The sequence below is a fragment of the Biomphalaria glabrata genome, chromosome 8 (genome assembly GCF_947242115.1).
Source record: "Biomphalaria glabrata chromosome 8, xgBioGlab47.1, whole genome shotgun sequence".
In the NCBI taxonomy this organism is placed as follows: domain Eukaryota; kingdom Metazoa; phylum Mollusca; class Gastropoda; family Planorbidae; genus Biomphalaria; species Biomphalaria glabrata.
In genome coordinates this window covers 14,564,369-14,589,034 of record NC_074718.1, presented here as the reverse complement: position 1 = coordinate 14,589,034, position 24,666 = coordinate 14,564,369, and the positions used below count along the sequence as shown (strand labels likewise).

The following is a 24,666-nucleotide window of genomic DNA, read 5'->3' as shown; positions in this document are numbered from 1 at the left end:
AGAGGGGGATTTAGACCTGAAAACTCTTCTTGGCTAACCTCATAATCTGGTGACTATTGTTTTCTTTAGCCTTATATTGAAGAGGGGGGTTTTAACTTTATAAAAAAAAATAAAAACTGTAGGGGGAGATTTTAAGTTCAAACTCATCTTTTCAACTGCGCTGGGACAAGTGATGGCTTTACATTAAAATCTCACCTACAATAAACAAAATTAAAGCGAAAAAAAAACAGTAATTAAATTCCCCCCTTTCCTTTTTCATTCAATCTTTCATGTCTATAATCAGTCATAGAAAGTCTTTGTTTGTTTTTGTCCCATTACTCCCATAGCGGTACGTTTTTTTTATCTGCATAACTTTGTAAGACTGACTTATAATTCTATAACAAAACGAAAATACATACGTATCAGGCGAAATTATAAACTAGGCTAATTTATTTTTGTTGTATCGAAGACTGTGTAGCTATGCGCGCTATTTCTGATGTAATCACCGTGCTGGTAACAACGCTCTGTTTCTGACGTAATGTAAATGTCAATGTGGTTAAAAAGTTACATAGTCGTCTTTTCAGTCTAAACTATAGAGCTCCAAAATGGGGTCAATAACAAAATTTCCTGTAAATGTTCAATTGCTTTTTTTTTTTTTTTTTTTTTTTGTACCTCTGAGAATGTTTTAAAAATTAATAGTCATTGTAATTCTTTCGTTTCTTAATTTGCTTTATAACTTTTGTTGACTAAAATGTGCAGTATATCTACCCGTGATCTACCAAATTCAATGAATATAAAAAAAACAAAACATTCTTTCTTTCTGAACACTTTATTTTTCTAAAATTATTATTAAACCAAATACGCGTAGGCCTACAGCTCACCTTCACATGTCCCTTGGTCTGTTGAACCGTTGGGGATGCCACAACTGATCTGTCGACCGTCTTTCTCCATTCCTCTGTCTTTTGCCTTGAAAAGCATATCATTGAATGGAAAACTCGTCCATTCTTTAATATTGTCTTCCCATCAATTTCCCTGGCTGCCTCTTCTACTTCCCCCCCCCCCAGTACTGTTCCCTGAAGGAAGTTCTTTGCGAGCCCTAAGGGCATTGTGATATGGCCATACAGTTTTAGTTCTTTGCGAGCCCTAAGGGCATTGTGATATGGCCATACAGTTTTAGTTCTTTGCGAGCCCTAAGGGCATTGTGATATGGCCATACAGTTTTAGTTCTTTGCGAGCCCTAAGAACATTGTGATATGGCCATACAGTTTAGTTAATTACGAGCCCTAAGGACATTGTGATATGGCCATACAGTTTTAGTTCTTTGCGGGCCCTAAGGACATTGTGATATGGCCATACAGTTTTAGTTCTTTGCGGGCCCTAAGGACATTGTGATATGGCCATACAGTTTTAGTTCTTTGCGGGCCCTAAGGACATTGTGATATGGCCATACAGTTTTAGTTCTATGTTTGCCTACAGATCACACTCGTCATTCGTAAAGGTCAACATTGAATACATTTTACTCACGGATTTCGATGGGCTGACAAAAGGGGGCGCGAAGGCGTTTTTTTTTTTTTTTTACAATATTTCTCATAACAGTATGCTATTAGGACTAATAATAAAATAAGCTTGCATGTAAAATTAATTAGACTAAGATCAAGTTTTCGTTTATTTTGCCAATTTGGATAACGAACACGTGTACGAATTTATCATCGTTCCAAAGTTAAGATTAATGTATAACAGTTTTTATTTTGGCGTGACTCGCACTTTGTAGGCCTACTGTCAACTGAATCTACTTTAGGCTTGACGTTTTGTAGGCCTACAATCAACTGAATCTACTTTAGGCTTGACGTTTTGTAGGAAACCACGGTAAAGCTCTGCATTTTTTACAAATCTTTTATCAATTCACTCTATCTGTCTGTCTGGTAAAAAGTGTGTATGTCTCCTACACCCATTTTCGTATCTAGTTGAAACTTGATAGACAAGACATGAAACAATACAATTTTTAAACAATACTGGTCATTATTAATTATTTTGTTTGATAGCATCAACGGAAACTAATTCATCAGTATTCACTGGTATGGCTAAATTTGTTGGGTTTAGTCCCCTTAAATCTCTATCGGCTTCTGAGATGAACTCCTATTGAAAAATCAGAGCAGGAAAGACTCAATCCTCCCCTAGTGCTCTGGCAAGAAACTGGGCCGTTCGGCGAAATGCCTCGTAGCTACCATACAAGTCGAGTGACTGCTCAGACACGTTCCCCCTTAGCTCACGGAGCTGGTGACACTCGTACAAGACGTGCGACACTGTTTCGACGCTCTCTCCACAATGACGGCATCGTGAGTCATAGTTCGGGCGGAACCGAGCAAAGTATGCCCCAACAGGACAGTGTTCTGCCCTACACTGCGCAATAATTGCTTGTTCTGACCTCCTTAACCGCCACCACGGATCGTCGCGATCTGGGTGAAGCATGTGCTGCCAGACAAACACTACGTGCTCTGTCGGATTCCTCCCAGGACTAGCGGCTCCAGAACTTTTCAGTGAGGGGGGGGGGGGCGATTTTTTTTCCAAACCCTAATTTCTTTACTAAAACTCAAATACAAAAGAAAACGTATTGGTCTGTCCGGTGGGGGGGGGGGGGGGGGGCGATTCTATCTATTGCCCTTCCCACGTTCCCTTCTGGTACCGACCATGCTCTTTTATTTTATATTTACTGATGATTTAATTTGAGATTATTAGAGTTTGGTGCGACATAATATACAAATGGGTTCCACTAACTAAAAGAGCTTATATTAAATAGATATTCGACTATTTTATTCACAAACTGACTTTTGAATAAAAATTGGACCGCCCGCCCCACCCCCCACTAACAGGATTAAGGTGGGGAGAGCAGTAGTTACCCCTCCCCCTCCCCACACCACCGAATCGACCAAAATAGCTGTGGGTAGTGATGTAATATAAAAACTATATAATATAGATTTGTAACTAATTTTGTTCACAAACTGATTTTGCTGAAAAATTGGACCGCTCCCCCCTCCCACTGAATTGGCCAACGTACCGCAGAAGGGGAGCGACATAATATAAAGATTGGTTAAAATATCAATAAGTAGCTTATATCATGGGCGTAGCCAGGATTTTTCTTCAGGAGGGAAAAATATCATATATATATATATATATTTAAATGTGTGTGTGTGTGTGTACATAATTAATCTTTATTACATTCTGACCATTTCGGAAGACGTTTATTGTTTATTGTAGACTCCCCGCCCTTGCTAGCAAGGGTGTCTGGGGGAGTTCGCAGCGCTCCACCAGCGCGGGGCGAAGCCCCGCCGCCGAGCACTATTTCTGGTATTGAAAGCCAACAAATTGCATATTCTGAGGTATCTACAGTGCATTATCTTGCTATTAAAAAGCTTTATTTCAAAAACCTAATGTGGGGAGTGTGTAATATAAAAACTATATAATATAGATTTTTAACTAATTTTGTTCACAAACTATGATTTTGCTGAAAAATTGGACCGCTCCCCCCTCCCACTGAATTGGCCAACGTACCGCAGAAGGGGAGCGACATAATATAAAGATTGGTTAAAATATCAATAAGTAGCTTATATCATGGGCGTAGCCAGGATTTTTCTTCGGGGATGGTTTTGGGGGGAGGATTCCCCCGACCCCCCCCCCCCCCCCCGCGGAAAAATATCATATATATATATATATTTAAATGTGTGTGTGTGTGTACATAATTAATCTTTATTACATTCTGACCCTTTCGGAAGACGTTTATTGTTTATTGTAGACTCCCCGCCCTTGCTAGCAAGGGTGTCTGGGGGAGTTCGCAGCGCTCCACCAGCGCGGGGCGAAGCCCCGCCGCCGAGCACTATTTCTGGTATTGAAAGCCAACAAATTGCATATTCTGAGGTATCTACAGTGCATTATCTTGCTATTAAAAAGCTTTATTTCAAAAACCTAATGTGGGGAGTGTGTAATATAAAAACTATATAATATAGATTTTTAACTAATTTTGTTCACAAACTATGATTTTGCTGAAAAATTGGACCGCTCCCCCCTCCCACTGAATTGGCCAACGTACCGCAGAAGGGGAGCGACATAATATAAAGATTGGTTAAAATATCAATAAGTAGCTTATATCATGGGCGTAGCCAGGATTTTTCTTCGGGGATGGTTTTGGGGGGAGGATTCCCCCGACCCCCCCCCCCCCGCGGAAAAATATCATATATATATATATATTTAAATGTGTGTGTGTGTGTACATAATTAATCTTTATTACATTCTGACCCTTTCGGAAGACGTTTATTGTTTATTGTAGACTCCCCGCCCTTGCTAGCAAGGGTGTCTGGGGGAGTTCGCAGCGCTCCACCAGCGCGGGGCGAAGCCCCGCCGCCGAGCACTATTTCTGGTATTGAAAGCCAACAAATTGCATATTCTGAGGTATCTACAGTGCATTATCTTGCTATTAAAAAGCTTTATTTCAAAAACCTAATGTGCTATTCTTATTAACTTAGACCCTCTCGCGCCGTTCGGCACATTTTCCGGCAAGCTGTTTCCGCAACTCTTTTTTTGCGTAATTCATTTTGTCGGAGAACATGTCCCGCAAAACCTCATGCTACGCTCTGTCACAACCTTACTAAGGATTCGTCTCCTAGTTCGGCATTTGATTTCTTTGATTTAGACCCGATCTCTATGACTGACTCCTAAAATCTGTCTTAGCCATCTTTGTTGAGACACATTTAATGATTTTCAATTTCGGCAGAAGACTATTCACATGTATTAATGGAGCCCAAGCCACTGGTAGAAATTTGTAACCTTTCTTGACTACGCTCTTGGAATTACATGCCTGTAATTCGCTTTATATTTTATATCGAAAAGGAAAGTTTTTTCGTCAAATCATCTGTTGAGGGGTTTTAAACTAAGAAATTTCTGGAGTTTTTTTTTTGTTTTGTTTTTAATTCAAAACCCCATTTAGCTACGATCATAGAATTTGGTGACTGTAGTTTGCTTTAAAATAATATTGAAGGGAGAGGTTTTCAACTCTAAACGCTCTGTAGGGGAATTTTAAACTCAAAACCATCTGGAGGGGGTTTTAAACTTTAAAGAAAAAGCCATCTGGAGGAGGGGGGTTTAAACTCAAAACCCTTTTGGCTACGCTCATAGATTGTATAGTGTGTAATTTGCTTTTTTTTTTATATTGAAGAGGTACTTTTTAGCTTCAAACCCCAACTGGAGGGGGGGGGGGTTAAAACTCAAAACCCCTTTGGCTACGCTCATAGAATTTTGAGTGTGTAATTTGCTTTTTTTTATATTGAAGATGGGGTTTATCGTAAATTTTGGAGGGGGTTTTAAAATCAAAATCTTCCTCAACTGTGCTGTTGGAATTTGGGGATTGTTGTTTGCATTTTTTTGTTTTGTTTTATAGCAGAGGGGGATTTAACTACAAAAACCTCTGGTAAGGGGTTTTAAACTCAAAGCCCCCTAGTAGAGGGATTTGTATCTCAAAACCCACTGATAGGTTTTTTTTTAAATCTTAAAACCCCCTGGTAGAGGGTTTTTAACTCAAAACTGCCTCGGGGGGGATTTCATTTCGGGGGGGGGGTGAACCCCAAGAACCCATTTAGGTACCGGCCCACCGGGCATTTGCCCGAATGCCAATATAGCCAGTCCGCCCTTGCGCATAGGCTATATATTTAACTAATTCTGTTAACAAACTGATTTCCCAAATCGAAGAGTTAGGGGCGGTGGGGGAGGGTCGGGAGGATTTATACAGTCGCCCCCACCCAGCAAATAGGTCAACATACTAGAGGGCGGCGGCATATTCTAAAAATTTAAAATAAAAATATAAATAATTAGTATATATTATTAATACAAGTAAAGAATTCGTATACAAATAGTGTGATTTGTCTACTAACATTCGCCCATTATCTTCTTGTCTTCCAATCAGATATCTTGTCTGAGGAAGCAAACTTTACCACAAAGTACAATTTGTCTAGTAACTCATTATCTTTGATCTGCAAACGAGTAAGTTTTAACTCTAATAATTGTAGATTTTCTGACACTTTTACCGTAGATTGAACATCTTTCAGTACGATTCATTAGAAAGCATACGTTGTCGAATCACTGCATCCACCATTAGTGACAGAAAACTCCACTGTATTGATTTTTCTTGCCATTTTTTTTTAATAAACTGGAACTTTGCTTGAAGTCACAGTGATTTATATATATATATATATATATATATGGCTCCTTTTGTCTCGAAAGGCAATGGATGGATTTAGACATGAGATATCTTAAGGTAAGTTTCTGACAAGGTAGGATGCCTCAAACACAGGAGTCCGCGAACTGAGCGAAGCATATGCATACATGAAATAGGGATAACGAAGGAAACTCCGAAAGGCGGTAACTTTTGAAGTTATTAATTGAAAGGTGATGCGCTAAATCAAATTTTGAAATAAAATCGGGACATTGATGATTTGATCGACCTTTCTGATGAAAGCTGGGCATTGGCCAAACATTTTATGAAAAGCATGACAGACGTGATTGTCCTGCCTAAGTAATGACTTCTGGTCACCTTATTTTAGCATAGAGTGTCATGCTATTAAGGGTCTTTTTGTTCTTTATCTCATCTAAATCTAGATTTCAGCTTCCCTGATGGGAACTTAAAAAAAAACAACAACTAAAAACACCTTCGTAGAATGGGCATAACGGAAACGGAAATAGGAAACCAATTTTGTATACTGCAGGTTGTGGTTCTTGCAATTATTACGGATAACTTTTCAGACTGAATGAATAGATCATATGTAGATCTAGAAGATATAAATCTAGATCTAGACTAGAATCTATATTTCAGTATAGACTCTACTACTCTAGATCTGTATAGGATATTACCCTTTATAGATCTATATAGACTGTTTCATTTATATCTAGATTTTCTAGATATCTCTAGACTAATAGACTAATTATAAAGTATCAAAGTAAAGTTTAGTAAAGCACTCTGACTCTGTGAATAGTAGTGTGATAAGTGTGAACTTCATACAGTGAAGTCTGTGAGTGTGACTCTTCTCTAACTAGTCTAACTCTATGACGACTATGATGAATCTATGATACTAAATGATAGAGACAGAGTCTATGAGTAGTAGATAAGATAGTAATGCAAATGAGTATGCGATCTCTTACTCTTACTGACTTACTGAGTCTTACTCGTCATAGACTATGATAGACTGTTAACTTAAGTTAATCATTAACTTAATGACTGTTTTAGTGTTTAGAAGTTTAGACTTTTAAGGACTTTACTGACTTTAGACTTTAGAGTAAAGTTTAGAGTAGACACTAAGTCTAACTAAGACTAATAATGTCTTTACACTTTACTCTTTAGTCAACTTTAGTGTTTAACTTCTGACTTCTACTGCCTTGCCTTAACATTAATTTTAATTTTCTACTCTACTTGACTCTAGTGACACTCTAGTAAAACTAGACTTAGACTAGACTAGTGACTGACTAGTCTTTTGTCAAGTCTAGATGTAGAATGTAGTCTGTAGAGCAGTAGGTAGTACTAGTAGACTATTATCTATACTATAGTACTATAGTAATCTAGATCTAGTAGAGATAAATCTATGTCTATGTTGACTATATTGACAGTTATTATTGCTTATTATCTAATATTCTAATATAGTTTTTATAGAGATACAATAGTGCTAAGTATCTAGAACTAGATATCTAGAATATATATATATATATATATATATATATATATATATATTCTAGACTCTAGATATCTTAGAATATCTATTCTATAGTATTAGATCCTTCTTCTTCTTCATCGTTCTCAATTAGTATTAGATCCAATTTAGTAATTTTTTAGTCTTTGACATTATCTTTATTTAGTCATTTCAGTTTAGTAAAACTTTAGACACCTGTATAAGTTAAAAGTGAGTGAAAGGCCAAAGGGTAGATTATCATTATATAAATCTAGTCATTATAATATACTATAGATTTAAATAAATCTAGATTTAGTCATCTAGATGATATATATAGTATAAAATTAAAATTATAGAGATCTAAGTTGTAACTCATTCTTAGACTATTAACTTTTACTTTGTGATTATTAAATTGTAATGACACAATCAGGAATTTGGTGTGAAAAGTTAGTTTTTTTTCATAAAAAGGGAAACTTAAGAGGGGTAATATTATCAAATATGATTTAATTACAACACTGATGTTTAAGTTACAACTCTGTTTCATTGACATGAACAAGAAAAGAAACAAAACTCACACACAACATTAACATGTAAATAAACTTAAATACACAGTATATAAATGTAAAACGAGGCAGTGACATGATTATTAAAAAATGAGACTAGGATTTAAAGTAAACACACAATTTTTTTGGCAGCTTAGACTACTTTAGAGCGTAAGGTCAGCTTTAATTTTTGAAGTACATGTTTAGATAATAGGACATTCAAAGGTTCCTTTCATTATGTATTAAACTTCTTGATTGATATCATTCATCATCAAGTACTTTTATATTGTTAGCCTTACGCCTGTATTAATTGGTTTGCTCTTTTTAAGTATTACCCCCGTCTATATTTATATGCGCCAGACACAGCGCGGAGGAGCTTAACAACCGGTGACCATATAGGAGTTGCTATGAAATGATTAGGAATTAGGCACGAACAATTTTTTTTTCATGGAAAGAGAAAGTTTTGACTTAGAGACAGTGACATAATTATTAAAAAAAATGAGACTAGGATTTAAACACAGAAGACTTTTGGCGGCTTTAGAGTACAGTAGGCTATAGCTTCTGAAATGATGTTCAACAGTTCCCTTCATTCTTGTTCAACATCGTTCATCAGCATCAAGTACTTTTATATTGTTGGGCTTTTGCCTGTGTTAATTGGGTTGCTTATTTGAGTGTTACCCCCATCTGTACTTTTCTGCACAAGACAAACTGCAAATCCTGGATTATTTGTTACTGTAGTTATAAAAGTGACACAATACATACCGAATGGTCTCGATATGTCTTGAACCCCCTTCAAACTATTGTGTTCTGAGTTCTTAACTCCCAGTTTACCAAAAGAAATAGCCAAATGAGTAAAATGAGAAACTATTTTTCAATGGTATGAAAATTACACACTCCAGAGTAGAACTAAAGAACATATATATTATATATTATATCCATGTATCAGCAGGAGCTACCAAAAGCTACCCTTAAAAATATGACTTAACATTGTCCACTGTCTGCTTAATTTACATATAAGCTGTTGCAGAATAATTATGTTTTAGGTTGACATTATTTATGACAGTGCAGGAAAACTATCCAGCATGATCCCATAATTCTGGGGCAAAGAAGACCAAGATTAAGTTTTTGAGATTTTTTTTGAAAGACATTAAAGCAGTCCATGTTATCCCTTAGGTCTTAATATTATGCATATCACTGATATAAGCACTGAGAGTGTTTTGGAAACATTAAAATTAAATGGAATGCATAAATGTAGCTATCAAAATAGCTAATCGACCTAAATCCATTTTTTTTTAATAAAAACATTTGCTTGTAGGTCTCTATATATATTTAGATTTAGATCTAGAGTCTAGATACTATTATAATACATGTAGATCTACTACTATGAGAGTGAAATAAGCTTATTAATTTGTGTATGTTAGTATACTTATGTACCCTATATAGAGCCTCATGTAGGCTGTCCAATCAGTGCGTTTACACATGTCATGTTTAGTGTGCGCGACACGTGAATGGGACTATTAAAATGTATGTCAGCATGGCTAAAGTCACATTTCGCAGATATAGTGAACATATTTATGTAAAAATGTTTTTGAAACACAAATTTGAAGGTTGATTTGATTAAATAATGAAATGAATCTAATAGACTATATTTTGTATGTTCATGTGTTAAAGTAAAAAACTATCTTTGAGAAGAGTAGATCTAGCCTTTGCGAGATTTTCTGTAATGTTCATGCGTGACCTTTCAGTAGTCTCTAATTTAAGAAGCGCACGCTGATATCATGAATGGTTATTTGTATGTCAGGATGGATACATTCACAGCATTAGGGAACATTTATTTAAAATGCTTTTGAAACAAAAATTTGAAGGTTAGTTTAATTAAATAATGAAATGAATGGACTATATCTTGTATGTTCATGTGTTAAAGTAAATAAAACTATCTTTGCGAAGAGTAGATCTAGCCTTCTTAAGATTTCCAGCTATGTGCATGCGTGACCTTTCGGTCTTGTCTCATGTAAACATGGCTATAAGACCTAGAGCCATGAAATTATAATACTTTCACAGAGTTGGGCAACTTTTTTTTTTTTTTTTTTTTTTGACGGTTTTAAGTGTGTTTTAGGGCTACTTTATTATATAATATGTTAATTTTCCAGTTAGTATCCAAGGAACATTTTAGTTTTATCAAGATTGGTCAAACGGTTTTGATTTCTATAAGGGACATACATACATAAATACGCCTTACTCTCTGCTTTATATTATAAATAAATAATCCAAGTAACAACTTACAGCATATAGCTCACTCTAAAACTGTTGAACATCATGACTTGTTTTGGTTTGTATAGGTTTGAGAAACAGAGCCATTTAACATTACAATGGCCAATACCACAGTGTGTACAGATACTTCTGAGGCTGTTGAGCTGTTTGAATCTCAAGGGCTTTTCTTGAAGCCAGTTGCAAAAGTTAATATTTGTGTTCAACTACCACAATTAAAAACAGCTGGAAAGACTATTTCTAATTGGGAAGTTATGGAAAAGGTAACACTATGTATTTCCTTTTCAAACAAACATTAATATTCTATATACGAAACTATATGTTCTTTTCTTATGATCTATTGTTTGAATTTCATTACAGAGGTTCTCAACCTAGGGGTCTATTTTGAGGATTTGAGGTTATCAGTTGAGTAAATGTGATCAGTCATTTTTAAACATATTTTGCAAAGATTTAGTTCTCTTGCTTCCTGTTTATAGGATTGCACGAAGATTCCCCCCCCCTCCCCCCCCCCCCCGCCAAAAAAAATCACAATCTTTACCAGGATTGGAACCCCAGTTCGGAAGCCAAACGCTTTATCGCTTTACTGCACCTCCTCATTTTAATATATAAGGACATGCAATATCCAGATCTGACAACATATTTTAATGATCTTGTTGTTTTTAGAAGAATCACATATCTGTCAGACATTTTTCAACAACAAATTGGTAAAATACATTTTTCAACAACAAATTGGTAAAATAAGACTGCTATGAAAGAAATACCCAAAATAAATTGAAGCAGATGATAGAAATGTGAAACTTCAAAAAAAAAAATTCAATCCCTTAGTGGATATGAAACCTCAATACTAATTTTCAGATATCTGTGTAAAAAAAAAAAGTACTACATGTGTATGACTATATTAAAAATATTGCAGTATACATTGACATTTTTTAAGATCATTGCATTTTTTTTCTTCAGGTGAAACACATGGTCAGACCTGAAGTGTTCTTAACCCTGAAAATATTCAAAAGTACTCTAGAATTTATACGACTGGAAGGTGAAATAGAAAACAAAAGTAGAATTCACAACATAATTCTAAAATTAGATGGAAAGACTATCAAGCTGAGTGGATTCACTGAAATACTTAAGGTCTGTGCATTTTTTTTTGGTAATTTGAGTAAATAATATTATGAAAGCCTACACTTACACAAAGATAGTTGACTATTTATTGTTATCCGTCAAAGATGGGAATCTCCAATAGACTGTCTACTCTAATCATGCATGTTTCTGAATCACCTTACCCTCAACACACAGTTGTTTAGCACTGTAGGAAATACATTTTGTAACTAAATTATTTTCTGGGCTCAAAGGGGCACTTTATAATACTATGACACTGCAGATCGATAATATACAAACATTACTATTGAATAAACTCAACAAAAACTCCAACTATATATATGAAAATAAGAACTTAAATATTAAAAAAAAAAAAGACTCAATGACAGCAACAACACACATGTTCTATTCCACTCTCAGAACTACCAATTTCTCTCTCTCATACAATGAAAAACGCCACGTTAAAAAAATCATGCGTATTATGTTATATAGAAACTCTTTCATACCAAACTAGCATTCACATTCACTCTCGGCACATCTGCCCCTGACACTGAGAAATTATCAAGGACAATGGATTGTAGCAAATATGATTAAGAAACAGATACAAAATCTATCTAATAAATGAAATCTAATTTTTTAAAATCCTATTTTGTCTTTAAGAAAAATAGGGGAATAGGAGAGCAATGAAGAATAAAGATCTTTTTTTTTTTTTTTTTTTTTTTTTTGAGGCATACAGATTTTTTTTCTTGTTTGAGATGTTACTCAATAAGCTCAAATTTCCAGATGGTAATAAATGAAGTGGTGTAATTTTTTTCCTGCTATATTTATAGGTTCGAGCAGCTGAAGCCAAGGTCAGTTTCCCAACTCGGCATGACTGGGACTCTTATTTCAGAGATGCTAAAAATATGAATGAAATGAAGCCAGGAGAGCGCCCTGACACCGTCCACTTGAAGGATTTACCAACTATATGGTTTGCTGCCAGGCATTCAGACAAGGATCTCAACAGTAAGGAATTAAAACCAAACGAGGCAGTTGTACGTTCTGTCTTTCAAACATTTGGTGAAATTAGGTGCATAGACATTCCAATGCTTGATCCCTATCGAAAGGAGGTAAGATAAATTATTTACTATTTGTATCTTTTTTTTTTTTTGTGATCCATTTTCTTTCAGTTCTTTTAAATACTCACTACTTAAAATGTGTAGCTACTGAATTACATTAGTGATATAATCTAATATGTATTAAGCAATTAGTAATGTCTGTATTTTGATATAGAAATCAACAGCATTGAGTTAATTGTGATGAAACTTGGGATGAATATCCTTTCACGGTTACATAACTTGTTTTATGAAACAAAACACGATTTTATGATTATGGATTGTTTTATTCTTAGGAATTGCTAAAATAAAACAAGCGTTGATATGTCTGTTTCTTGGTGAAAAAACAGTCATAGTACTGCTAACACTCACTCCTTGCATTTGGCATGTGTTTGAATGAGACTGAGTCTATAAGCAGGATCACTTATGTTTTTCATGTAGTATATCTATTTATAAGCTATTCCTTTTAGGTGCCAGATTGAGTTACAGTAATAAAACAATTCTTAAAATTAGACCCCGAGATAGTCAGTTTGGCTGCCAAGAAGTTTATTAACCTACTGATAATTTTCTTGACCCTCCTCTCTTAAATTCCTCATTTATTACTTTGCTCTGAAAAATGTTTTCAGATCTGTGCTAATTTAAAGAAAAGTTCCATCCAGACATTTTCTTATGGACAAGACTTGACGTTTGAGTGTTACATACAGTATATGGATTATATCAGTTTTGTGAAGGCTATGGACTCGCTTAGGGGGATGAAGCTCTTGTACAAAGGAGAAGATAAAGCTCTCACAGCAATCATCAAAGTAAGAAAACATTTGAAAAAGGTTTTTATTTTGCCAAGCTCTGGCTTCACATAGAAATAGAATATAATGTTTTTCAACTTTATGTTGTACCTCCTTAGTTGGGAATTAGTTTATTCTAAGTCTGATGACAGCTAATTCTTTTGGCATTCACTCAATGCTAAATAATTACAAGAAAATTACCATTGTTCTGTACATTAGAATGGGCAATACCTTCACTAGTTTTTATTGGCTTACAATGTATGGGCTATGATTAAAGAAGTTATTTACTCAATCGGACAATAAAGATGAAAAAATAATGAGATGCTATCAAATGATACTTTTGATTGAAAATTAAAACATTACAAAGCTGATCACTGTTACTTCTGTAGAGTTTGTGTCTAAACAAAATTATTTAAATCTATTGATTACATACAGGTGGATTTTGACAAAACCAAACACTTGTCTGAGAAAAATATCAGGAGGCGTAGGATAGAAAGAGAAAAACTAGAAGCACTAGAGAGAGAACGATTGGAGAGAGCTAGAAGAGAAAGAGAAGAAGAAGAAAGGAGAAAAGAGGAAGAAAGGTGAGTTTTCATTTGAAATTTCTTCCTTTTTTAAATGAAATGTAGAAAACTTTCAGCTTATGAATGAAAAGTTGGGGAGTATTGTATGGCTGTGTGGTTTGTACTTTGAATTGTAGTCACCATGGTCCTTAGTTTGAACCCCACATGATGGTAATCATTGCCATCCTTCAGGATATTTGGACTAGGATGTAATAATCTTCTTTTTTTTTTTTTAACAAACCACTAAAACTTACAAGTCAAGTATAATTTAAATATATCATTTCATTAGATTAAATCAGAACAAATTGTTGTTTTTTATGCCACACTTGTTAACCAGAATTTATAAATATTTAAATCACAATGTTGCAAGACCAACACATAAAAATCAGATTCATTTCATGTACAGAGAGAGAAGAATGCTTTTTTTTTTTTGTAACTTTGATTGATTAAATATTTACACACATTTCCAAATTAACTATTTGGAGCATGGAATGGGTTGCCTGAGTTAGCCAGGATAACCAATGACTTGGCAGAATTTAAGTAATTGATTAACATGCATGAAATGGGAACACGCATGGGACATAATTATCTTCTTTTTTGAAGTAACGTCTTTTTTTTTAAAATAAGCTAAGAAGCTAACTATTTTGAATGTTTCATCTTCCAATAGGCGAAAGAAAGAGGAGGAAGAGAGGGAAAAAGAGCGTAAAAGACAAGAAAAACTTCAGCGGAAAGAAGAGAGAAGGAAAGAGAGGGAAGAGAAGAGAAGAAGAAAGAAAATTGAGAAGAAACAAAGGGAAGAGGAAGAAAGAATGCAGTACAAAATAGCCCTTGAAGAGCGCAGGTTTTTAATTGCTCAGAGAAAGCTAGAATCTCTCCGTCTGTTGTCTGAGTTATTTGAGCGTATAAAGGTACCAAAGCCAGACATTTAACACTTAAAAAAATATTTTTTTTATTAAAACAAAACTAACAAGTGTTTCTATAAACTCTCTTAATGGAAGAAAGTTGGAGTCTTCTGGATGAACTTTTTTTGTTAGGCACCTAATACCCTTGTAAAACTTGTTTTCACGTGCCTTATGGATTTTAGATTTTGAAATAATACATTTTATGGTATTTTATTGACAGTATTATATTATTTTGATACAAATCTTCTTCTGTACCTAATTATTTCTGTGTGTAAATGAACTAATACTTTTTTCTTGAAATAAAAAAAAAAACGTAATGCTGATTTGTTATTCATGCTTATCTAAATACAGGTTCTTAGAGTGAAAAAATATTTAGAGATAAAAGAGAAAGAATTAGAAGAAGAGAGAAAACAGCAGGTGGAGGATGCCAAGAAGAAACAGCTGGAGGATGAAATGAAGAAAGAAGAGGAAAAGAAGTTTAAGAAGCTGAAGCTTCAACAGCAGGTTAGAACATTTGTTGCCCCCCCCCCCCCCCCTTTTTTTTTAAAATTTCCCTTTTTTTTTGTGTAAACCAGTTTTTGGACACAGCTTTTGTGCATTACTCAGTTTGTCATTTGTTCAATATTCATATTGCCTCAAGATGCACTTTAACTTAAAGGTCAAGCTCCTTAAGTTAGTTCAGGATGTTGGATTTATGTCACACATTGATTTTCGTACCAAAAATAAATATGCTAGTTAGTTTTGGGAATTCACTATTACTTAATGTTTTGACTGCTAGAACCTAAAAATATTGCTCTTTGTCGTCAAGTTTCTTTTAAAACAAAAGGATGTAAATTACTTCTGTTCTGGCTTGCGAAATCTAGAGTAATTCAACATACAAGAATTTTTTATTTTGATGACTCTGAAAAGGAGTAATTAGTTTAATAAAATAATGTTTTTACTTAAGATTGGGCTAAAGATGTTTTGCCAAAATAAATAACAATGGCATACATACCTCATCTCATCTCTGCCTGTGGTCCATTCTGGGGCATAGGCCACCAACCAGCTTCCTCCAGGCATCTCGGCTCTGGGCGAGTCTCTCCAATTGTCCCCATGTCTTGCCATATGCTTTGCATCTGCTTCCAAATCGTGGTGCCATGTATACATACAAAGCAGGAGTAATCTTTACTTTACTTTTTACAAAGCTTTTATCAACTCACTGTCTTGCTGGTAAAAACTTCACACCACACAATTATTTTTTGACATAGATAAGACATAATTGAATTAAAAAAAAAGTCACCAATTGGATATTTAATTTCTGGTAATTCGTTATTTTGTTTAATAGCAACAAGGGAAACTAATAATTCAGTTTTCACAGATATGGCTAATTTTGTTGGATTTAGTCACCTTAAATAGTTGTTGACTCTATTTTCTCCCTCACACATTCTCCGATCAAGTTGATACTTTTAACAATTATTTATTGTACCAAACAAAACTTGTTTCAATATAAAAAAATCCTCAGTCAATTAATTATTGGTAATTATTTATTTTGTTGATCAATTAAGGAAATAACTTTTACAGTATTGGTACATTTATTTTTAAGGATGGAGTTCTTCCCTTTAAGATAAGCTTTTTTTTTTTTAAAAAAAAGGATTTTTTATATTCTGCTTGTAAAAAAAATCTATTTATGGTTTATCTTTTTTTTTTAGGAGCATGAGCTTCGTGAGAAAATTTTAAAGAATTTTAAAGCTAAGGAGGAGCAACTTCAGGAAAAACAAAGAGAGGAATTAAGGTAAACAGAATTTGTATCTATCAGTGGCCAGATGCAGTCTCATTTATAGCATATAATTTAATGCCACTTTTTTTTTTGTTTTACGAGTTAATTTTTTTTTTTTTTTTAATATTTTTTTTTTTTTGGATAAAGAGTTACACCTGAGTTACACCTGATACCAGAATATAAAGCATATAACCTCAACGTTCAAGCAGATTGTTTGCTATTAATTTTAAAAATTTAGGGTTAGATTTTTCGGAAATTTTGAGGGCCCTATAATTATTTCACTTCTGAAAACAATGTTAACTCATCTCTGCCTGATCTGGGGCATATGCCACCAACCAGCTTCCTCCAGTCATCTTTGTTCTGGGCTAGTCTCTCCAACTGTCCCCACTTCTCTCATCTGCTTCCAAATCATAACATCATGTATTCATGGGTCCTCTCTTCCTCTTTCCTGGGGGGTTGCCTTTTAATGTTGGATGCAGGCTTGTCAAGGCTTAGACCGTATCCATTTCAAGCATCTCAGAAGTATACCTACTTCACTGGGTTTCTGCTTTGTGCTTTGCCACAGTTCCATAATCGACATCTTGTCTAGCCAGCGGATTGTAAGAATCTTTCAGAAGTAGGTATTGATGAATACCTAGCTTTTTTCATGGTGGGGACGGTGGTTCTCCAGGTCTCTGCTCCATAAAGTAGCATAGCATTGGTGTTAAAGAGCCTGATCTTAGTGGTGGGGATTATTTTCCTAGATCCCCAGGTGTTCTTCAGCTGATGGAAGGCTGCTCAAGCTTTACCAATGCAAGTTCTGACATCTGCATCTGTTTCTCTATGGTTGTCCAGGATACTTTCCACTTCTTCCAGTGCCTCACTTTGGACTGTAATGGGTTAGTTGTTGTAAACCTTCATCTTGAACAGCTTCTGTTTATGGTAAGACCCAGTCTAATTGTCCTCAACAGTGATTATCTTTTCCTGGATCTGGTGTTGTGTGTGAGAGAGAGCCAGGTCATCTGCAAAGTCAAGGTCGACTAGCTGTTTCCACAGTGTCTTCATGACCCAATCTATGGCTAGCAGGAAAATGAAGGGAGAGAGTAAACAGCCTTATCTCACTCCTGTGACTCCAATGTGTCAGTAGTCTGCCATGTACTATTTTGCAAGTCATCCCTTCATATGAATTCCTGATGATGTTTGCAATTTTTTCAGGCGCTCCATAGTGTCTCAGCAGTTTTCAGATGGTCTTTCTGTCCTTGGCTGTCAAATCGCCTCTTATAGCCTATAAAACTGACATAGAGAGGAGAGTTCCATTCCATGGACTGTTCCAGAATAATGTTAATAGCATATCAATCTGATCAGTGCATGATATGGCTTGTTGGTCTCAGTGTTGTGGATTTACATCTTTCATTAGGTTCAGAAAGATGCAGTTAAACACTTTTCCTGTAATTGACAGCAGCATAATTCCTCTGTAGTTGCAGCAGGAACTAATGTCACCTTTCTTGAGAAGTTTGATGAGGAAACCTTCCTTTCACTCTGGTGGCACTTATTTTTTCTATATCTTGCAGAAGTGTGAGTAGAGAAGCTTTATGATGGTATCAATGTCTGCCTTTAGGCTCAATCAGGATGCTGTCAGGTCCTGCACATTTGCTGTCTGATTGCGCTGCGGATCTCTAACTCTTCAATGTAAACTAGCCTAGGAGATTTCAAGCCAGGCTTGATGTGTTTACTTATTATTAAGGATTAAGAGCTAGATTTACTAACAATATGGATTTGAGTTATATTTGTGTGTTGACTGATTTGTTGTTTTTTTTTCAGTCTTTGTCACACTTCAAATAAAAAAAATCACTTGCTCAGGTGTCAATTGACAAGTTGGTCTGTTGCAACCAAATAATTTTTTTTTTTTACATAAGAAAGCACCTTACTATTTGCTAAATTATTGTCGAGATTAATTTATGTTATTTTTATTACAATACCTTTTTTTTTTATAAGTCTCCATGCTACTTTAGCTTGTTAGGGTGCACCCATCGCATATTTTTTTGTGAGGAATTAGCGTGAGTATCTGCAAGGAGGATTTCCTGCTACATTTGAGTGCTTACATATCAGATTTAGTTAAAATTGTCAGGATTTAAACTCAAGTTCCCTCAGTTTGGTAGTCAAGCAGTTTATGCAAATTAGGTCCATGTCCTAATATTGAAACTCCAATGACATGACAAATTTATGAAATTTATTAATTTTTTTTTAGGTACATTGGCACAATTTTAATTGATTATAATCTTCCTTTTATTTTTATTGTTACAGAAAGAAACTAGCTGGAACAGGTAAACTCAAAAGTGCTGTCATCATGAAGAAAGAGGTCAGTGGTGCTACTAAAAAGAAGAAGAACTTGGCAAACCAACTGACTGACGATATCAACACCCAAGAGACTGGCTCAACCAGTGCAAGTACAGAAGACAATAGCCCAGTCAAAAAGAAGGCTCCGACTACAAAACGTATCATCATGAAGACCACATCTAAACCTGCTGTAACCAAGAAGGCTGGCCCCAAAGGTCAGAAAATCAAGCCATCTAAGCTGGAAGAGGCGGCTTCTTCGTCTTTCTCTCAGGATTCATCCTCAGAAAGTGAGGAGATGGATGAGGAGGAGGACAGTGAAGACATGGACATTGAGAGTGCTGACTTTGTAGAGGGGGACAAGAAAAATGTTAAAAGGTAAAAAAAAATATATACATTAATTAAATCTTACTGTGCAAAAAAAAAAAAAAAGAGGAAGATTACTTAAAATCTCTTTTACCCAATTTTCGTTAATGTCAATCGCATTCAATTAAATTAATATTTTGGAAGAAAATAAAACATTAACATTGATCTAGCTCATTCTGAGTGTCCAATAATACTATATGAATTGTAAACTGTTATATATTCCACCAACTAGTCCCCATTTCTAGTTTCTTTACACCATGTAAAATCTAGAATGTATATTTATTAGAAAAAGCAGATATTTAACTATTTTTGTTGTTTATTCTTTAGGGTTGGAGGTACAAGTAGTGTGATGGAAAGGGTCCTTAATGCCAACCGAATGCGGGCTTGGAGAGAACCAGGCGACTATTTGGACAGCCCTGTACCAAAAGCAGCTCGGGGCAGAGGAAGAGGAAGGGGATCTAAAAGGGGGATGGTGCGAGGCAGAAAGGCTGATAGGAATGTAGGAAGTGAGAGAGAAAAGAGTACCAATAAAGAAAGGAGCAGGAGTAGAGAGCGGAGCAGGTCTTACAGTAGAGAAGCAAGCAGGTCCTACAGCAGGGAGCGGAGCAGGTCCTACAGCAGAGGAAGAAGTAAGAGCAGTGAGCCAGGGGACATTCGCGTGGGGCACAGACCCAAAAGACTTTTGAGAGGTGGACTTATGCCTCCTGGCATGATGCCCCTGCCACCTGGCCCTCACCCAATGATGTTCCATCTGCCTCCCTTTCCCATGCCTTTCCGCCCACCATTCCCAATGAGAGGTAGAGGCCCACGTGGCATGCCGCCGATGCTGATGCGTGGTGGCCCAAATAGCATGAGAGGGATGAGGCTGCCATTGCCACCCCCAGGGTTTCGTGGAGGGCTGAATGTTTTCAACAAAAGCTACCTTCGCAAATACAACCAGTTCCTGGGCATGGGGAATCAGTTAAGAGACATGACAGGCAGGTATGCTCAGCCTCTTCAAGTACCTCCTCCACCAATGCCTCATTTTGGGGACAAGAGAGACAGCTTTAGGGGAAGCAGGAGGGACAGGCAGAGGCGTAGGGGCCATGAGAAGAGCTCTAGGAGGAGAAGCAGGCACAGCCGCAGCAGAAGTGGTAGCAGCAGAGAAAGAAGCAGGAGCAGCCACAGAAGTGATGACAGTGATTACAGTAGAGACAGAAGTAGAAGTAGGCGCAGGAGCAGAAGTGATGATAGTAGAGACAGGCATAGGAGTAGTAGCAGGGATAAGAGTAGAGATCGCAGTAGAAGTAAAGATAGGAGCAGAAGTAAAGATAGAAGCAGAAGTAGAGACAGGAGTGGAAGCAGAAGTAAAGATAGGAGCAGAAGTAAAGATAGAAGCAGAAGTAAAGATAGGAGCAGAAGTAAAGATAGAAGCAGAAGTAGAGATAAGAGTAGAAGCAGAAGTAGAGACAGGAGTGGAAGTAGAGATAAGAGTAGAAGTACAGATAGAAGCAGAAGCAAGAGTAGAGACAGAAGCAGAGATTTGAGCAGAAGTAGAGATAAAAGTGGAAGCAAAAATAGGAGCAGAAATAAAGTTAGGAACAGAAGCAAAGAGAGGAGCAGAAGTAATGGCAGAAGCAAAAGTAAGGAAAGACAAGAAAAGAATGAAGACAGAAGCAAAGACAGGCAGGAAAGAACTGAGGATAGGAGCAGAAGTATAGATAGGCAGGAAAGAAGTCAAGATAGGTATGAAAGAAGCAAAGACAGGCAGGAAGAAAGTAGAGACAGTACCAGGAGTAAGGACAGAAAACAAGACAATAGCAGAAGTAAGGACAGAAAAACAGACAAAGTTTCAGATAAAAGTAGAAGTAGAGATAAGTCTGAAAGAATAGATGATAAAAGTAAGAATGAGTCAACAGACAGACGCAGCAGGAAGTCAGAAAAAGTTGATGATAAAAAAGGTAATGATGGAAAAGTAAGAGATAAAAACAGCAACAGAAGCCAAAGTAAGGATAGGAAGTCAGATGACAGCCAACGAAAGGATAAAAGGACAGAACCAGGTCAAGACAGAAGCAGAAAAAGTGATGAGAAGCTAGAAAGAAAAAAGGATAGAAGCAGCAGCAAAGAAAAAAGGAGAGGTGTTAGTACAGATAAAAGAAATAAAAGTAAAAATAATGAAACAGATAATGTAGAGGAAACATTTACAGACTTTTCAGACAGCAGTAGTAAATACGATGACCCTGTAATGGAACAAATGTTGGATCAATAATTTACTTGCCTGTCTATTCATTCAGCTCTAAAGAATCAGTTACATTAGGTGAAGAAACAATGTGACTGTCTAAAAGAAGGATATTCCATGATAAGCTAAAAAAAAAACAAATTTTGGACAGAACAAGTGATAATTCTTTCTTGACAAACATAGTGAAGCAAAGATAGCCTTTGTAGTTTGTTGCTATGTAATATATCCTATCAAAACTGATTTGGTGGTACACTGATGCTTTCCTAGTCCTTAATGTGTGTTCCAAAACTCAAAGAGTTTGGTCGGGTTGTGTTTTAAAACTTGTTGCACAATATATCACAAGTTGTTCACTTATTGGTGCCAAAGCCCAGAATGAAACCATTTCAATACTACTTGCAGTCTATGGCATCTTATGTCTGGAGATCTTTTCCTTTGCAACTTCTGATGTGAGACCAATCACATCCATACTACGTGCACTACTTCTTATCTTATATAATACAGACGTTACTTCAAAAAAGATGATGATTACGTCCTACACGTCAATTGTAAACTATGGCCCCATTCAATTCCCTGCTTGTGTACTTCTCTATTAAGTGTTATCTCTGGTTTTTAAATCTTTTTACTTGAAGGTATTTAAAAAAGACATTTTTTTTTCTTAGATAATAAATTTTACATTATAAAATAACATACACTTTGAGTCAGAAGATTAAAAAAAAAAAGAAATTGCAGAATTTTACATGTACGTTCAGTCCCATTGTCATTCAACTAGTTTCATATATTCAGGACTGTATACTAAACAATGGTTAGTGCCATTCAGATGATGAGCTCTAATATTGATTCCCTTCTAGTGGCTTTTTATTCGTCTTTGAATCCCCCAAAACTTTTGTCTATAATGATCAAAGGGTCACCTAACTGATCACACTACCATCAACATGTCCAGATCTGAATTCACTTTCTTTTTTTAATCTAATTTTTAGAATTGTTATTGTGGCTGTCCTGAAATAATTTTTTGTTGGCTTAATGACATAGTAGTTTTATTCCCTCAATATCTAGATACTGTCTAGCTTGTTTAACAAGCTATTTTTCTTAACCATTTTTCAGCCAACTGAAGCCTTTGTATTTTTATAAACTGTTTACATCCTTGTATGACTTAAGCATGCATTTGATGTGTGTGAAAGCTAAATTTAGCCTTGGTTATAAATGTTCCACAAAGAAGGCACTAATACCCTAAGTCTTGGTTGTAAATGTTCCACATTAGTTGATGAAATGTTCACTTTTCATTGTGATAACTATTTAGTTTGTTTACACATTTTAAGAAATCTGTAATATCTAGCAACTACTTTGTCATGAATTCATTTGGAAAAGCTTCCACGCCCTCTGTAAAGTCAGCACTTGTTATAGCAAAGTTTTTAGATAAAGATCCTGGTTGTTTTTAAGTAAGTTTCCTAAGGGCTGTGGTAATAAATTGGCCACATGTGGGATGTGTGGCCAAGATGCTAAGTACACTTGAGCTTGACTTGGCTACCTATCAAGGGGGCTTGAGGTTCAGCATTGACCAGCGCCCCCCCCCCTCAGTCCACACGAGTTTGGGCCATAGCGCTCTGAGCATGTTATAAGCTTGAAAGTTGTGCTATATAAAACTATTTAAAAAAAAATCATTTACAACTTCTCTATTTCTAATTAATTGGGATGAATTTTGATATAACAAAACTTTTTTTGTTTTTTTTTTTGTTTCATAATCTTTGTCTTTTCTTGAATGGATGTATTTTATATTACGAAACTGTCACATGCCATCTGTGATATATTGTGTAGAAGGAGACAGGATTCAATTCACTCGAAATAATAAGACATATCTTAGGTGCTTTTGTAATGCAGAAAGTCATCCTTGTCAATACAGACGGCCACTATTGCTGTGATGCAGGTGGCCACCTTTGTTATTGCACTAAACAAATGGAAGAAAAGTTCATATAATCTTTATTATGAACTGCATGTGACTAGTCTGTATACCTCATTTTGAAAGCTACCATGAGTTCAGATGATTCTATTGAGTTCAGATTATTCTAATACCAGTATATCTTACAATTGCAAGTTGTAACCAACTTGTGTCTTGAGGACATTCACTTTGTCATTTTAGCTGAGCACTTTGATGCATTTATAAAATTGGGACAGAATTGGGGGCCATATTTAGCCACCAAATTTACTTAAATACTTGTAATTACTTTTGTTATGCTTGGTACCATATTAAACATTAACTTTAGGTATTCCTTTTAAATTCTACTGCACTGACATAAAATGTTTCCTACTATCTGAGATTCAAATAAAATTCATCATTGATGCATGTACTCATGTACAGTGATGGTTAGTCAAACAGTCTAGTAGCTGATTTCATTGCCAGCTTTGGCAGAACTGGTATCGTTCCATGGACAAACAAAATTGTTTGGCTATACTTGGTTTGAGATTTTTGCCAACTTTTTTTTTTAACAATCTGCTACATTTAGCAATACCGGGTATCAAACAGTTCAACATTTTGTTAAGAATGTTTTTTGTTAGTTTGTAAATAGTGTGCTCATTGTTTTTTTAAATTAGCATAAAAGGTTTGCCAAAAGGAGCAATAACTATGAATGTCTTCATTAAATATGCTGTTGGTCTGTGAAATGCATTCTTGTCATTCATGAGTACTAGAAATGTCTTAGTTCAGCAGGCATAGTGTGTGTGTGTGTATTTAGTACTGTATATATTTATGTACATTTGATCTCCCCTTCCCCTATCTGGTTCAAGTAAAAATGCTTTTCGTGTGTGAATGCTGTTACAAGATCTGCTTGATATATTATTTTTTTTTGTAAAAAAAAATTACATGAATTTCTTGGAATAAAGATGATTGTTCCAGTATTAATATCTTTGTTTTATTTTTAAAAGAATTTAAAATTGTTAATTTTAACTTAATCAATGATAAATTGAGAACTGTGTTTGCTTATGTTATGATGCATTATATTATGAGTGCATCCAAATGGATATAAATGTTTTAAAATAATCTGTGATGCCAGAAAGAGAAATAGAGCCCAACAGCATTAGTGTACTAATAATT

The 24,666-nt window shown here is 35.5% G+C and overlaps 1 protein-coding gene across 1 annotated transcript; it reads left to right on the top strand.

The window, feature by feature from the left end:
• Positions 1 to 6,740: 6,740 nt before the first annotated feature.
• On the top strand, positions 6,741 to 24,470 carry LOC106054640 (A-kinase anchor protein 17A-like). Its single transcript, XM_056037509.1, has 11 exons — positions 6,741 to 7,031; positions 10,564 to 10,755; positions 11,450 to 11,620; positions 12,418 to 12,696; positions 13,308 to 13,484; positions 13,899 to 14,047; positions 14,694 to 14,934; positions 15,280 to 15,432; positions 16,617 to 16,699; positions 18,968 to 19,375; positions 19,691 to 24,470. Exons 2-11 carry the CDS (start codon positions 10,594 to 10,596, stop codon positions 21,609 to 21,611), a joined length of 3,744 nt encoding a protein of 1,247 aa, XP_055893484.1. The 5' UTR covers positions 6,741 to 7,031; positions 10,564 to 10,593; the 3' UTR covers positions 21,612 to 24,470.
• Positions 24,471 to 24,666: the final 196 nt, after the last annotated feature.